The 17,416-nt window shown below is 41.0% G+C and overlaps 1 protein-coding gene across 12 annotated transcripts in view; it reads right to left on the bottom strand.

The window, feature by feature from the left end:
• The window catches only part of ncor2 (nuclear receptor corepressor 2), a 198,116-nt gene that overhangs the window by 97,755 nt on the left and 82,945 nt on the right, over positions 1-17,416 (bottom strand). For all 12 annotated transcript variants that reach the window (XM_082968599.1, XM_045707178.2, XM_045707173.2 and 9 more), the window contains exon 4: positions 9,331-9,508. In XM_082968599.1, coding sequence (XP_082824725.1) covers positions 9,331-9,508 — 178 coding nt within the window. The remainder of the gene's footprint in view (positions 1-9,330; positions 9,509-17,416) is intronic.

The following is a 17,416-nucleotide window of genomic DNA, read 5'->3' as shown; positions in this document are numbered from 1 at the left end:
TGAATTGCGACTCCACTTTGTCTCTGTAGTGACGTTTTTCCTGTTTGATTGCCTTATGGAGGGAATAACTACACTGTTTGCATTCAACCATATTCTCACTCACCTTGCTATGGTTAAATGCGGTGGTTCACGCTTTCAGTTTTGCGCAAATGCTGCCATCTATACAAGGTTTATCGTTTAAGTAGGTTTTAATAGTCACAGTGGGAACAACTTCGCCCATACACTTCCTGATGAACTCAGTCACTGTGTCTGTGTATAGGTCTATGTTATTCTCAGAGGCTAACCGGAACATATCCCAGTCCACGTGATCAAAAAAATCTGATTGGTCAGACCAGCTTGGAATAGACCTTAGCACAGGTACTTCCTGTTTGAGTTTCTGCCTATAGGAAGGGAGGCGCAAAATCGAGACGTGATCTGATTTGACGAAGGGAGGACAGGGGAGGGCCTTACAGGCATTCCGGAAGGGAGAGTAGCAGTGATCGAGTGTTTTAGTAGCACGAATATTACAGTCAATGTGTTGATAGAACTTCGGTAGCGTTTTCCTCACATTTGCTTTGTTAAAATCTCCAGCTACAATAAATGTGGCCTCAGGATGTGGCTTCCAGTTTGCACAAAGTCCTGTCTAGCTCCTTAATACTTCACCTTGCGAGGATAACGGCACTGAGCAATTTCCTCAAATGTTTTATGAGATTGGAGAACACATTGTGAGGGATCTTAGACCATTCCTCCATACAGAATCCTTCCAGAACCTCAATATCCTTCGTCTGCACTTACGGACTGCCATCTTCAATTCAAACCACAGGTTTTCAATGGATTTTAAGTCCAAAGACTGATGGTCATTGAATTATTTTAAATTTTGTGGTCAATTAACCATTTCTTTGCGGATTTTGATATGTGCTTGTGGTAATTGTCTTGCTGTAAGAACCACTCGTGGCCAGGTTCAGCCTCCTGGCAGAGGCAACCAGGTTTTTGGCTAAAGAGCTTTCTTTTCATGTCATCCAACCACAGCACCAGCTACAATCCAAGTGGCAATGCTGTATAGCAAACTCCAGGAGCCTCATTTATCAATCATGCGTAGGCACAAATCTGTGCGTAAACCATGCGTGGGATCATTTCCACACACAGTGTGAGATTTAACAATAGGAACGTTTGCTTGAGAGTGTGCATGAACTTACGCATAGCCATGACCATGTGTACACACATTATCACGTGGTGGAATAAGGGAACTGCTTGTCAAGCTTGGAATTGGGAAAATATATGTTGAAAATGTGTGATATTGTGACAAAAAAAATCATTTTTCAATTTCATTGTATTACAATTGTGAATTCATGCAACATATCTTGACAGCCGATATCATATAATTTAACCACATCAGTGCATTTGTTACGATAATTAATATAGCATACAATGATTTGTTTAATTAGAGGCATGTGTGAAAATAAAACCATTGTTGAAAAAGTATAAAAGACTGAGATAATGGGAAATCGAATAAGAGATGGCTGATCTTGTTCTGTTGGAAGAGTTGGCACAGCTGCATTTCGCAGAGAGCGGCATTCTTTGCAGAAAGTACAGATAGTTTTTTGGGGAACGATATCTGATGAGCCAATCTTATAGGAATTTTGCGAGGATTTCATACCTACTTTAAAAAAGCAAATACGTGTCATTCCGGTGCACATCCAAGTGCTATAATCCCTCAGGTTTGGCAACAAGCACATTTCAGCAGGAGCTTGCCAATCAGCATCTCACAGCCCTCGATGAGACAATGTTTTGGATGCAATCATCAGCCAAACGAACTGTAACATACCATTTCCATACACCATCGCACAACATGTTTAAGTCAAGAGGGGATTCTTTGCCATCAATGGAATCCCAAATACGAACGAAGCAATAAACGGCACCCACAAAGCCCCATCCCAAAACAAGTTCAACTATGTGAACAAAAAAGGCTTCCACTCTGAATGTGAAGGTGACAGTTTATGTGATGCCCAAAAGACGCTGTTGAATGTGGTGGCAGGGTGGCCAGGTGGAACGCACAACTCGTTCATTCTGCAGAACAGCAATGTTGGCCTACACGCCTACAGGAGGGAGCTGTTGAGGACAGATGGCTTATTGGTGAGTGTTGTTTACTCATTTGAAGTATATTTACCATTGCTAAAGCAACTTCAACTGTCCTAATGGTCCTTTCTTTGTGGCTGTGTTTTTATTTTTACTGGTCAAAGCACAACTGAGTGAGCCAAATAAAACCTTCTGGTTGTATTCAATCTGACAATAGCACCTCTATTTCAGCATCGGAATAGTATATTTTCATAGCTTTTTTTTGGTTGCGCAATTGTATTTCATGGTAAGGCGTTGTATATTACCCACATATGGGGTAACCATATATGGCTAATCAGGGGACGTTCAAAATGTAAATAGCCAAGGTCGTGCACAAGCACTGAGGCTGAGAACTGGTATTTAAATGATTCTACCCGTCTCCTACCCGTGTGTGTACGACACATAAATCACACTTCAATGCATACAAACATTCTACATTTCGCTCATCAGTAGTATTCTAAAATAGTTTCTACGCAATATTGATCAAATAGAGCTCTTTGGCCATGCATACCAGTGCTGGGTTTGGCGTCGAAATAAGGATACATAAGCAGAAAAGAACCACAAAAAATACAGTGGTGGATCTCTGATGTTATGGGGCTATTTTGCTTCCACTGATCCTGGGGCTCTTGTTGAGGACAACAGCATTCAGGTCAATCCCCCTCATCATCCTTCTCCCAGTCCAAGGATCACATTGTGATGGCGGTGTCTAATAATACCCTGGCTGCCCTAGGGGAAGATGCTGCCACTCTGCAGGATCTCAAGCAGAAAAAACACACTGCTGTCCCCACAAGCAGGCCATAGCAGAGAAAGGTGATATTCACCACTGAGGAACAGCCACTCTTTTGCCCCTTATTCAAAAATGGACTAAATTATGAGTCATCTGGAAAAGATTAAGAAAATGGGCAAAAATACTTATGCTAACATTTGACCTGTAGAAGATAAACAGGACGTAGCTACTTAAACAGAGACAGCAAGTGTGGGTGTAGCACCCTTGTTCCCTGAGTGCTATGTAAATGACGAACAACTCCCACTGACGCCAGATGGTAGCGTGAGTGGGAACAATCATTCCTTCCAGGTGCCAGAACTTGCTGATGAGTAAAGAAACGGTACTAGTAGGGTGTCATCGTCTGTGTTGATGACAGGTGAGAGGAGAATGGAGCAGAACAACCTTCCCCTGAGGCTCTGACCTAGAAAAAGACCCTGTAGAAAGAAACACACACTGACTGCACCAGCCCCGATCACGGGACACATTCTCAGCGCTAGCCAACATTCCACACATCTGCGATTGCCACTTTACATGCCACAGCCCCAGTGCAGTTAAAGCAGAGCACAGTTAATGACTGATGGTGGAATAGGGTAGGACCTCTACAAGTGAAATGCAATCTGCCTCACTCCTGACTGAACTCATCCCTTGATGAAGAGGACATATTCACTAGCTGCTGTGTATACCACCACCAGGGGCCTTTGTAGCTTAGTTGGTAGAGCATGGTGCTTGTAACACCTGGGTAGTGGATTTGATTCCCGGGACTACCCATACGTAAATTGTATGCACGCATGACTAAGTCGCTTTGGATGAAAGTGTCTGCTAAATGGCATATACTGCATTCAGAAAGTAATCAGACCCTTTTACTTTTTACACATTTTGTTACAGTACAGCCTTATTCAAAAATGTATTAAATTGTCCCCCCCATCATCAATATACACACCATGACCCATAATGAGAAAGCAAAAACAGGTTTTCAGATTTGTTTAGCTAATTTCTGAACATTTTCAAACGGAAATATGACATATACATAAGTATTCAGACCCTTCACTGTTGAAGCACCTTTGGCAGAGATTACAGCCTCGAGTCTTTTTGGGTATGATGCCACAAGCTTGGCACAGCTGTATTTGGGGAGTTTCTCACATTCTTCTCTGCAGATCCTCTCAAGTTCTGTCAGGTTGGATGGGGAGTGTCGCTGAACAGCTATTTTCAGGTCTCTCCAGACATGTTAAATCGGGTTCAAGTCCGGGCTCTGGCTGGGCTCTCAAGGACATTGAGACTTTTACTGAACCCCCTCCTGCATTGTCTTGGCTGTGTGCTTAGGGTCGTTGTCAAGTTGGAAGGTGAACCATCGCCCTAGTCTGAGGTTCTGAACACTCTGTAGCAGGTTTTCATTAAGGATCTCTCTGAACTTTGCTCTGTTCATCTTTCCCTCGATCCTGACGAGTCTCCCAGTCCCTGCCGCTGAAAAACATCCCCACAATATGATGCTGCCACCACCCTGCTTCAACGTAGGAATGGTGCCAGGTTTCCTCCAGACGTCATGCTTGGCATTCAGGTCAAAGAGTTCAATCTTGGATTCATTAGACCAGAGAATCTTGTTCCTCATGGTCTGAGTCCTTTAGGTGCCTTTTGGCAAACTCCAAGAGGGCTGTCATGTGCCTTTTACTGAGGAGTGGCTTCCGTCTGGCCACTCTACCATAAAGGCCTGATTGGTGGAGTGCTGAAGAGATGGTTGTCCTTCTGAAAGGTTCTCCCATTGCCACAGAGAAACTCTTGAGCTATGTCAGAGTGACCATCAGGTTCTTGGTCATCTCCTGCCAAGGCGCTTCTCCCCCAATTTCTCTGTTTGGCCGGGCAGCCAGCTCTAGGAAGAGTCTTGGTGGTTCCAAACTTTTCCATTTAAGAATGACGTTGGCCACTGTGTTCTTGGGGACCTTCAATAATGCAGAAATTTGTTGGTACCCTTCCCCAGATCTGTGCCTCGGAGCTCTACGGACAATTCCTTCGACCTCATGGCTTGGTTTTTGATCTGACATGCACTGTCAACTGTGGGACCGTATAAACAAGGATGATCAATGGAAACTGGATGCACCTGAGCTCAATATCAAGTCTCATAGCAAACGGTCGGAATACTGACAATTGAAGTCGGACGTTTACAAACACTTAGGTTGGAATCATTAAAACTTGTTTTTCAACCACTCCACAAATTTCTTGTTTGCAAACTATAGTTTTGGCAAGTCGGTTAGGACATCTACGTTGTGCAAAACAAGTAATGTGTCCAACAATTGTTTACAGACAGATTATTTCACTTATAATTCACTGTATCACAATTCCAGTGTGTCAGAAGTATACATACACCAAGAAGACTGTCTTTAAACAGCTTGGAAAATTCCAGAAAATAATGCCATGGCTTTAGAAGCTTCTCACAGGCTAATTGGCATCATTTGAGTCAATTGGAGGTGTACCTGTGGATGTATTTCAAGGCCTACCTTCAAACTCAGTGCCTCTTTGCTTGACATCATGGGAAAATCAAAATAAATCAGCCAAGACATCAGAAAAATAATTTGTAGACCTCCACAAGTCTTATTCATCCTTGGGATCAATTTCCAAATGCCTGAAGGTACGTTCATCTGTACAAATAATAGTACGCAAGTATAAACACTACGGGACCACGCAGCCGTCATACCGCTCAGGAAGGAGACGCGTTCGGTCTCCTAGAGATGAACGCACTTTGGTGTGAAAATTGTAAATCAATCCCTGAACAACAGCAAAGGACCTTGTGAAGATGCTGGAGGAAACCGGTACAAAAGTATCTATATCCACAGTAAAACGAGCCCTATATCGACATAACCTGAAAGGCCGCTCAGCAAGGAAGAAGCCACTGCTCCAAAACCGCCATAAAAAAGCCAGGCTACGGTTTGCAACTGCACATGGGGACAAAGATCGTACTTTTTGGAGAAATGTCCTCTGGTCTGATGAAACAAAAATAGAACTCTTTGGCCATAATGACCATCATTATGTTTGGAGGAAAAAGGGGGAGGCTTGCAAGCCGAAGAACAACATCCCAACCGTGAAGGACAGCATCATGTTGTGGGGGTGCTTTGCTGCAGGAGGGATTGGTGCACTTCACAAAATAGATGGCATTATGAGGAAAGAAAATTATGTGGATATATTGAAGCAACATCTCAAGACATCAGTCAGGAAGTTAAAGCTTGGTCGCAAATGGGTCTTCCAAGTGGACAATGACCCCAAGCATACTTCCAAAGTTGTAGCAAAATGGCTTAAGGACAACAAAGTCAAGGTATTGGTGTGGCCATCACAAAGCCCTGACCTCAATCCTATAGAACATTTGTGGGCAGAACTGAAAAAGTGTGTGCAAGCAAGGAGGCCTACAAACCTGACTCAGTTACACCAGCTCTGTCAGTAGGAATGGGCCAAAATTCACCCAACTTATTGTGGGAAGCTTGTGGAAGGCTACCCGAAACGTTTCACCCAAGTTAAACAATTGAAAGGCAATGCTACCAAATACTAATTGAGTGTATGTAAACTTCTGACCCACTGGGAATGTGATGAAAGAAATGAAAGCTGAAATAAATCATTCTCTCTACTATTATTCTGACATTTCACATTCTTAAAATAAAGTGGTGATCCTAACTGACAAAAGACAGGGAACTTTTAAAAGGATTAAATGTCAGGAATTGTGAAAAACTGAGTTTAAATGTATTTGGCTAAGGTGTTTGTAAACTTCCGACTTCAACTGTATGTTTTCATGTCTTTATTGAACACACTGTGTAAACATTCACAGTGCAGGGTGGGAAAAGTATGTGAACCCTTGGATTTAATAACTGGTTGATCCTGCTTTGACAGCAATAACCTCGACCAAACGTTTTCTGTAGTTGCGGATCAGACCTGCACAGCGGTCAGGAGGAATTTTGGACCATTCCTCTTTACAAAACTGTTTCAGTTACACAATATTCTTGGGATGTCTGGTGTGAACCACTCTCTTGAGGTCATGCTACAGCAACTCAATCGGGTTGAGGTCAGGACTGACTGGACCACTCTAGAAGGCGTATTTTCTTCCGACTTCAACTGTATAATTGTTGGTGTGCTATTAGTTTAAGAAGACTGTGTTTGTCTACTGTTGTGACCTAGATGAAGATCAAATGTTATGTCCAATTCATACAGAAATCCAGGTATTTCCAAAGGGTTCACATACTTTTTCTTGCCACTGTATATTGGCTACTACGTAAAAATAGCTTACATAAAGCCAACAATTAAAAATATTGCAGCCTGCAGGTAGAAAATATGCTGATAAAAAAAATATCCTATAAATCACATTGGCTACACATGGCCTGTCTGCAACGAACTTGAAACATTATATCAACTATTAACTTGAGTACCGGCAGATCAAATGTTCTACTACTTGAGCTCCTGTTCCTCTAATAGAATATAAGATCAAAAGTATTGTGGAGCTCCTGTACCTAAATATAAACAGTACCAACACCCAAAATGAGCACCGGAAACTATTTCATTCAAAGTCAAACACTAATATGAAGTAATCAGGTAGGCCTATTGTATGACATTTGCATTGGATCAGAGCATGACATTTTTCCCTTTCACGCTGAGTGGGTATCGAAAGGGAGACAGCTGGAAAGATTTTTCAAATACATTGAAGAACTATTGTAATTCTCAATGAACGTGAAAACAGATTTTGTCTCCTTGCTGTTTGAGGTGAAGAAAACATTACTTTGAGAAGCTCCACAGGTCATTAGTGGTGGTGCATTAAGCCAATCAGAAATACTCACAGATCCCCAAATGGGCGCATTTATATGCCTACGTCTGCGCGCAGGCCAGGTAGCATATAGGACTACTTCTATGCGTGTGTGTCCTTACTCAACATTGATAGGAGCGCTCCAAACAAAAGAATGACTAAGTTGACAAAACTCGTAAATGGAATGAAATAAACAAAAACCTGTTTCTCACAAGTGTAGCATAAGTTGTGCACTCTGCAAACAACGTGTCCACTCGGACAATGAGAATGGGAAGACTAGAACAATAATATTGAATGCATTAAAAGAAATTACCATAAACAAAGTAACAAACATTGTATATTATAAAGTATAGGAATTAACAGTAAATGTACTACTGATGATATATGTAATGGGGAATTGATATACACTAACAATCAAATGCAAACAATTCACAATGAAGTTATGAAACAATGAATGTGCACAAATTGACGGGAGAGAGCGCATTCTGGTGAGGGAAGTGCATTGTGCATCTGGGCGCAGGGTCAATCCAATGTCTGCATTGGTCATGCAGCATTTACGGTGATATGGCCTCAGCAGAAGTCAGGGCATTCATACTTCTTGCCGTGCAGAGCTGTTGTCAAGCAATTGTGATCTGATTCAGGAAACTAGGCATATGTCGCAAGTCACGACTTCACTGGAGAGCTGTTTGAACGTAAAAAACATTTTTTTTTATCAAATTGCATTCTCAAGCATGTGAACTTTCATGTGCCTTAATATCAAACTTGTATGCCATCTGTAAATACAAATAAAATTGGTAAATTACAAGCCTAGTTGGTTTAGCCACAAAAAACGTGAGCAACCTTCCCACTAGCCATGATTGGCTGAGATAATGAGTGGGCTGGACATGCCGAGAGATGAGTTTGGAATGGTCTACCACATAGCACGCATCTGTCTATTGGAGCTGGTCAGTATGTCTAGGTAATCGTGTCAAACGCGGCTTTTTAAAAAATGTATCGTATAGTAAAACTGCATAAACCTAATGTCATCGGATAACCTGGCCTCCACAAACACCTGACCTCAACCCAAATGAGATGGTTTGGGATGAGTTGGACAGCAGAATGAAGGAAAAGCAGCCAACAAGTGCGCAGCATATGTGGGAACTTCTTCAAGACTGTTGGAAAAGCATTCCAGGTGAAGCTGGTTGAGAGAATGCCAAAAGTGTGCAAAGCTGTCATCAAGGCAAAGGGTGGCTACTTCGAAGGATCTCAAATATAAAATATATTTTGATTGGTTTAACAATTTCTTGGTTACTACATTTTTCCATGTGTTATTTCATAGTTTTGATGTCTTCACTATTATTCTACAATGTAGAAAATAGTAATAATAAAGAAAAACCATTGAATGAGTAAGTGTCCAAACCTTTGACTGGTACTGTATATATATATTTGTTACTGCTTGACTAAAACAATCTTGGTCGACCAACCGCCTAACGACCAAACAATTGACCAGTCGACTAATTGGGGTCAGCCCTACTTTGAACCAAACAAACATCAAAGCAGGAGTAATTTTAGTCCGTAATCCAACAGTGACCTTTGACATGCCAGCATTACCCAGCTGTTGGATTTCAGAACTCAAACAAAAAATTCAAAATGAAAGTCCTTCAAGAGATTTCATCGACTTTGGCCTTTGAGATCCTTCTGTCAAGTAATCAATACTGACCTTTGACATGTCCTCAGCCCCTCCCAGAGGAAGTTGTGGGCGGTGGGCTGAGTGCCTCATGAGAGACTCCGCCCCAAGGTCCAGGCGGGGACGCTTTATCTCAGCATACTCCACCTCTGATTGGTTGTTGGGCTCAGGTAAGTAGATGTGCTCATAGCGGATGTGTTGCTCCTGACCTCTGTCAGGAGAAAGCACAGGGAGAGAAGGCAAGTTAACATCTATATCAATTAACTGATGGTATAGGTCATTTCCATGTAAAATGACCCATGAGCACCAACATGTGAAGTTCATAAGAGCATGTCGAATTGGGTGTCAAATGAAAGCTAAGATTCTATATTTTGGAAAAATTAAGGTATAAATACATTATTCAATTACTTTCCATTCTAAATATTAGGAATACACAAAGGCTTTGATTTCTTGTCAAATAGATTGAAAATGGGTCTAGCAGAAAAAGTCTTAACTGGACCATTTTATCTCCAACTCTTCATTCAAAGACTCAATCATGGACACACTTAATGACAGTTATGGCAGCTTCACATGATGTATTGTTGTCTCTACCTTCTTGCCCTTTGTGCTGTTGTCTGTTTCCAATAATGTTTGTACCATGTTTTGTGCTGCTACCATGTTGTGCTGCTGTCATGTTGTGTTGCTACAATGTTGTTGTCATGTGTTGCTGCCATGTTGTTGTCGTCTTAGGTCTCTCTTTACGTAGTGTCTCTCTTGTCGTAATGTATCTTTTGTCTTATATTTGTATTTCATTTTTTTTATCCAGACTTCATCCCTGCAGGAGGCCTTTTGCCTTTTGGTAGGCCGTGAAATAAGAATTTGTTCTTAACTGACTTGCCTAGTTAAATAAAGTTTAAATAAAAAAAATATCATCAAGGCAAAAGGTGGCTGCTTTGAAGAATCTCAAATATAAAATATATTTTGATTTGTTAATCAATTTTTTGGTTACTACATATTTCCATGTGTTATTTCATAGTTTTGATGGATAATTTGTTCTGCCTTCTGTACGTTTAAGAAACATTGCCTTGAACCTTGAAATTCCGTTAACAAAAACCAACATTCCTTTAAGATATTTTCTCATTTCTCTCCCTCGTGATGGAGGATAATGAAAGTTCACAGAACTAACAAGTAAAAGGTAGACCTATCCATTAGTTAGAGTTTTTACTGATATCAATTCTGATATGAATTATTAAGTGATTAAAACTCAAAATGATGTTACCAAATCAGTAATTGAATTGACTACAATGGGAAATCATAGTAGTCACCAACCACAGTTGGGCCACATGCTATTGTCCTCCCTTCCACTGGCATACTGTTATTTTCAGCTGATAAGTTCTCAGTTGTCTTTCAGTCTTCTGGTGGTCAAAGCAGAGTGTGAAAAGTATGGACAACCCCTCCCTCTCTCTCCAATTAATGTCACCTCTTCCGGCTCTTACTCACACCCTCCCTTTCCATTTACTGTAACCAGCACCCTAGTCATAGACTGTTCTCTCTACTACCACACGGTAAGCAGTACCGGAGTGCCAAGTCTAGGTCCAAAAGGCTCCTTAACAGCTCCTTAACAGCTTCTACCCCCAATTTTCAGTGACTGTGGACATTTACAAGAGAACGAGAGAAACTGTGCAAATGAACAATGTTGTGATGCATGCTTTTCTGAATGAAGAGCAGCATGTGTACGGGGAGAAGAGAGGAGGAGAAAAAAATGCTAGTAGGAAGCACAGAGGGAAGAAATTGCAGCTGAAGCGATAACTCATCCAGAGCTCTGACTCCTTGCAGAAAGCCGTTAAGATATCTGATGGCACACATTTAGTAGTGAATTGCATACAAGTGTAATTTCTTCACCTCATGTGCTCTGCACAAAAGAGACTCTCCGATAGATATAGAACACTTATATAGAACCACTTTCTCCCATTGTGCTATTTACAAAAACACGTGACTGGCTCAAATGTTCTGGGGAATTACGGTAAGCATAATGTAAAAATCTGACAGGTGAAATTAAGAACGCAATCTGCTTTATGACCTAACGTATTGCACAAGGTGACAACAGTTATTAACTTACAAAGTAGCTAGAAATATTTTGGGGGGTTGAAATACTTCAAATAAATAGTTGACAGTATTGGAAAACCATGCCGTGGCTTTTTCCAAATACCCCGGTATACGGTATCCCGCCCAAGGCTATTCGCTAGACAACCATTTTCGAGCATTGCCATTGGTTTTCAAGCAGATTTAAGTGAAAACTAACTCGGCCACTCAGTAATATTCACTGTCTTCTTGGTACTCCAGTGTAGAGTTGGCCTTGTGTTTTAGGTTATTGTCCAGCTGAAAGGTAAATTAATCTCCCAGTGTCTGGTGGAAACCAGACAACCAGGTTTTCCTCTAGGATTTTGTCTGTGCTTAGCTCCATTCCGTTTCTTTTTTTATCCTGAAAAACTCCCCAGTCCTTAATGATTACAAGCATAGCCATAATATGATGCAGCCACCACTATGCTTGAAAATATGGAGAGTGGTACTCAGTAATATGATGTAATGGATTTGCCCCAAACATAACACTTTGTATTCAAGACAGAGAGAATTGCTTTGTCACATTTTTTGCAGTATTACTTTAGTGCCTTATTGCAAACAGGATGCACATTTTGGAATATTTTTGATTCTGTATAGGCTTCCTTCTTTTCACTCTGTCATTTAGGTTAGTATTGTGGAGTAACTACAATGTTGATCCATCCTCAGTTTTTTCCCCATCACAGCCATTAAACTCTGTAACTGTTTTAAAGTTACCATTGGCCTCGTGGTTCCTCTATGGTAACTGAGTTAGGAAGGACTAGGGTTGCAAAGGGTCGGAAACCTTCCGGTAAATTTCAGGAAATTTTCTGAAAAGTTTGATTGGGAAGTTATGCCCGGGAATTTGGAGATGTTTGGTTAAATTCATTTTAAAAAGTTAGCTTATAACAGTCAACCTTTTTTTGTGGGATACACATAAGGCAATTCTTGGTCTTGTGGCATATTTTGGTTAAACTGTCCCCAATTCAATGGAATTGCAACCCTCTGCATGCACAGTGCATTCTTCCATCACATGTACAGCTGATTCTCAAGATCTTGCACACTAATGAGATGCTATTGAGCCCACACTACTACACTGTCTGAGCCAAGGGCTACATGCTTTCTGGTAAGTTTTGATTTCAATACTGGGTGTGGTGAAGATATTTTATATGACATACATTAGTTTTTTGTTAACTAGTGAATAGTAGCCTACAGCAAAGTGTGTTTAAATCATTTCTAACATATTAACAATTTCTGCTAGTTAGTTTTTGCTACCATGTGGGTTTTAGCTTGCTTGAGCCTGCTAACCGAGTGTTAATTCACGTTTCCATACATGTTTCATTTAAAAACATTTATCTTACAAAGGAGTTGTTTTAATCTAACTTGATCTGCTTAACTATTTAACCATTTCTAACTTAATCTGCTTAACTATTTATCTGTACATGGAATTGTATTTGTTTTTTTTTGCAAAACAAATTCTAATCTTTACAGGAAAATGCCACGGGCACCATCTGATGTGTGGAGACATTTCACTGCAGCTAATGTAGAAGGAAAAGCTGTGTACATTTGCAAATACTGTGCCAAATCATAAGTGAAGAATGCAACAAAGATGCAGTATCACCTGGCCAAGTGCATAAAGTTCCCTCAGCGCTCACAACAAGCAACCTCTGACAAAAGTCCCTCTACTTCTATTCGAGGTGAAAATGATGAATCAGACACCTTATCGATAGCAACAGCTCATGGTCCACCTGGAATCAGAAGTTGTTTTACTCAATGGAGGAACATAGAGAAATGCTGATGAATGTCTTGCTTGAGCTGTGAATGCAACTGGTTCACCTCTGATGCTCACAGGCAGTGTATTGGAAGAGATTTCTGAATGTTCTTCACCCAGCATACACCCCTCCAACCAAACATGCTTTATCTACTCATTTGCTGGATGCAGAGTTCAACAGAGTTCAAGTGAAGGTCAAGCAAATCATAGAGAAAGCAGACTGTATTGCAATCACCTCTGATGGGTGGTCGAATGTTCGTGGGCAAGGAATAATTAACTACATCATCTCCACCCCTCAACCAGTATTCTACAAGAGCACAGACAGAAGGGACAACAGACACACCGGTCTCTACATTGCAGATGAGCTGAAGGCAGTCATCAATGGCCTTGGACCACAGAAGGTATTTTCACTGGTGACAGACAATGCTGCGAACATGAAGGCTGCTTGGTCTAAAGTGGAAGAGTCCTACCCTCACATCACACCCATTGGCTGTGCTGCTGATGCATTGAATCTGCTTCTCAAGGACGTTGTGGCACTGAAAACAATAAATACACTCTACAAGAGAGCCAAGGAAATGGTTAGGTATGTGAAGGGTCATCAAGTTATAGCAGCAATCTTCCTCACCAAGCAAAGTGAGAAGAATAAGAGCACCACATTGAAGCTGCCCAGCAACACCTGTTGGGGTGGTGTCGTCATCATGTTTGACCGTGTCCTGGAGGGGAAGGAGTCTCTCCAAGAAATGGTCAAATCACAGTGTGCCGATGTGGACAGCCACATCAAGAGGATCCTCTTGGATGGTGTATTTTGGGAGAGAGTGGAAAGCAGCCTGAAACTACTGAAACCTATAGCAGTAGCCATTGCACGGATTGAGGGCGACAATGCCATCCTGTCTGATGTTCAGACTCTGCCTGCAGATGTAAGAGAAGAAATCCGTACTGCCCTGCCCACTTCACTGTTGCTCCAAGCTGAGGAAACTGCAGTTCTGAAATACATCAAAAAGCGTGAAGACTTCTGCCTGAAGCCCATACACGCCGCAGCATACATGTTGGACCCCAAGTATGCTGACAAGAGCATCCTGTCTGGTGCAGAGATCAACAAGGCCTATGGTGTCATCACTACCATGTTTTGCCACCTTGGCCTGGATGAGGGCAAGGTTCTTGGCAGTCTGGCGAAGTACACTTCCAAGCAAGGGCTTTGGGATAGAGATGCAATATGGCAGTCGTGCCAACATATCTCATCAGCCACCTGGTGGAAGGGACTTTGTGGATCTGAGGCTCTTTCCTCTGTTGGTTAGTCATCCTCCAAATCCCACAAACATCAGCCGCCTCAGAGCGCAACTGGTCCTTGTTTGGGAACACACACACACCAAAGCACGCAACAGGCTGACCAATACAAGGGTTGAAAAATTGGTGGCCATCCGGGCATATTTGAGGCTTTTTGAGCCTGATAACAAGCCAACCTCAACAAGGTTGTAAAGTGACAGTGAAAATGGGGCCTCAGAGTCTGATGTTCAAGAGGTGGACAGACATTGAGGAGGTCCAGGGAGAAGATATGGAAGCCTGAGAGGAAGACAACCAAAGCTTTAGTTTCTAAATCACTTTACAGATGTATGTTGAAAATGATTTTTGCGAGATGCGATGGATCATTGGAGATCATTCAATATTCCCTTTCTTTTGTTGTTCAGTGAAATCATCCCATGTGAACTCATTTAATTAAAGTTCAATTCGTAACATTTTTTTTTTTTTTATTTCTATTGGAAGAATTTAACCTGTTAGGGCTAGGGGGCAGTATTGACACGGCCGGATAAAAAACGTACCCGATTTAATCTGGTTACTACTCCTGCCCAGTAACTAGAATATGCATATAATTATTGGCTTTGGATAGAAAACATCCTAAAGTTTCTAAAACTGTTTGAATGGTGTCTGTGTATAACAGAACTCAAATGGCAGGCCAAAACCTGAGAAGATTCCATGCAGGAAGTGGCCTGTCTGACAAGTTGTGTTTCATCTTGGCTCTTTTTATTGAAGACTGAGGATCTTTGCAATAACGTGACACTTCCTACGGCTCCCATAGGCTCTCAGAGCCCGGGAAAAAGCTGAACGATATCGAGGCAGCCTCTGGCTGAAACACATTATCGCTTTTGGCAAGTGGCCGATCAGAGTACTATGGGCTTAGGCGCGTGCCCGAGTCGACCGAATGCTTTATTTTCTTTCGTCTGTTTACCTAAACGCAGATTCCCGGTCGGAATATTATCGCTTTTTTATGAGAAAAATGGCATAAAAATTGATTTTAGACAGCGGTTGACATGCTTCGAAGTACGGTAATGGAATATTTAGAATTGTTTTGTCACGAATTGCGCCATGCTCGTCACCCTTATTTACCCTTTCGGATAGTGTCTTGAACGCACGAACAAAACGCCGCTGTTTGGATATAACTATGGATTATTTTGAACCAAACCAACATTTGTTATTGAAGTAGAAGTCATGGGAGTGCATTCTGACGAAGACAGCAAAGGTAATAACATTTTTCTTATAGTAAATCTGACTTTGGTGAGTGCTAAACTTGCTGGGTGTCTAAATAGCTAGCCCTGTGATGCCGGGCTATCTACTGAGAATATTGCAAAATGTGCTTTCACCGAAAAGCTATTTTAAAATCGGACATATCGAGTGCATAGAGGAGTTCTGTATCTATAATTCTTAAAATAATTATTATGCTTTTTGTGAACGTTTAGCGTGAGTAATTTAGTAAATTCACCGGCAGTGTTCGGTGGGAATGCTAGTCACATGCTAATGTAAAAAGCTGTTTTTTTATATAAATATGAACTTGATTGAACAAAACATGCATGTATTGTATAACATAGTGCTGCATTTAGCTGTGGTTTGGGTTTATGTGACATTATATGCTAGCTTGAAAAATGGGTGTCTGATTATTTCTGGCTGGGTACTCTGCTGACAATCTAATGTGTTGCTTTCGTTGTAAAGCCTTTTTGAAATCGGACAGTGTGGTTAGATTAACGAGAGTGGTCTTTAAAATGGTGTAAAATAGTCATATGTTTGAAAAATTGAAGTTTTTGCATTTTTGAGGTTTTTGAATAAAGCGCCACGGGATTACACTGGCTGTTACGTAGGTGGGACGATTTGGTGCCACCTACCCTAGAGAGGTTAATCATTTGCAATTACGTCTACTTATGATAAGGTAAAAGGTTTATGTTTCTATCTCCATATGATATGGTAAATATTTCCAATGCAAAAAACATCTACATTTAAATGGTATTAATATTAATTCCCATATATACTTGTTAATTCCAATGGAACGTTTCCACCTCTGAATATTACCCAAAATGTGCAATCCTTGGAAGGACTCCTGTATCTTTGTAGTGAGTGTAATTAATAACTTCACCATGCTTAAAGGGATATTCAATGTCTGCTTTTTTTTTACCCATCTACCAAAAGGTGCCCTTCTTTGTGAGGAATTGGAAAACCTCCCTGGTCTTTGTGATTGAGTCTGTTTGAAATTCACTGCTCGACTGAGGGACCTTGTAGATATTTGTATGTGTGGGGTACAGAGATGAGGTAGTCATTCAAAAATCATGTCAAACACTATTATTGCACACAGAGTGAGTCCATGCAACCTATTATGTGACTTGTTAAGCACATCTTTACTCCTGAACATATTTAGGCTTGCCATATCATAGGGGTTGAATACTTGTTGACCCAAGACATGTCAGCTTTTAATTTTTAATTAATTTGTAAAACAATTATATTTTGACATTATGGGGAATAGCGTGTAGGCCAGTGACAAAAAAAATCTAAATTCAATCAATTTATTATTTAAGCTGTAACACAACAAAATGTGGAAAAATTGAAGCAGTGTGAATACTTTCGGAAGGCACTGTACATTTTAAGTGACAAATCTGAGTCTCAGCGCAACTTCATTACAGTGGAATTGCCCTCGAGCAGACTAGCAGGAGGACACATTGGCAAACTGGCACCATGACAGCTCTGTGCAAATGAAAATGTAATAAATACATTTAAAAAAACTGGATATTTAGAATTGTAAGTTTGTTAAATCAAATCACACAGATCAAGTTCAATGTTAGTGGGTAGACAAAAGCCCTCTAGGAACAAAATGTTCCATTGTGTATTAGGACTATATGATGTATCAGAGTAATATTGAGTTATTCAGTCATTGTGATGAATGGTTTCTTTGAGGATAACAGATTTCTCCTTCGAGTGGTTGCCAATATCCATTCCTGAGAGCTCCTCCACCCC

The sequence above is a fragment of the Salmo salar genome, chromosome 24 (assembly GCF_965601325.2).
Source record: "Salmo salar chromosome 24, fSalSal1, whole genome shotgun sequence".
NCBI classification, from domain to species: Eukaryota; Metazoa; Chordata; class Actinopteri; order Salmoniformes; family Salmonidae; genus Salmo; species Salmo salar.
The sequence above is the reverse complement of the archived record's forward strand: the minus strand, read 5'-3'. Positions and strand labels throughout refer to the sequence as shown.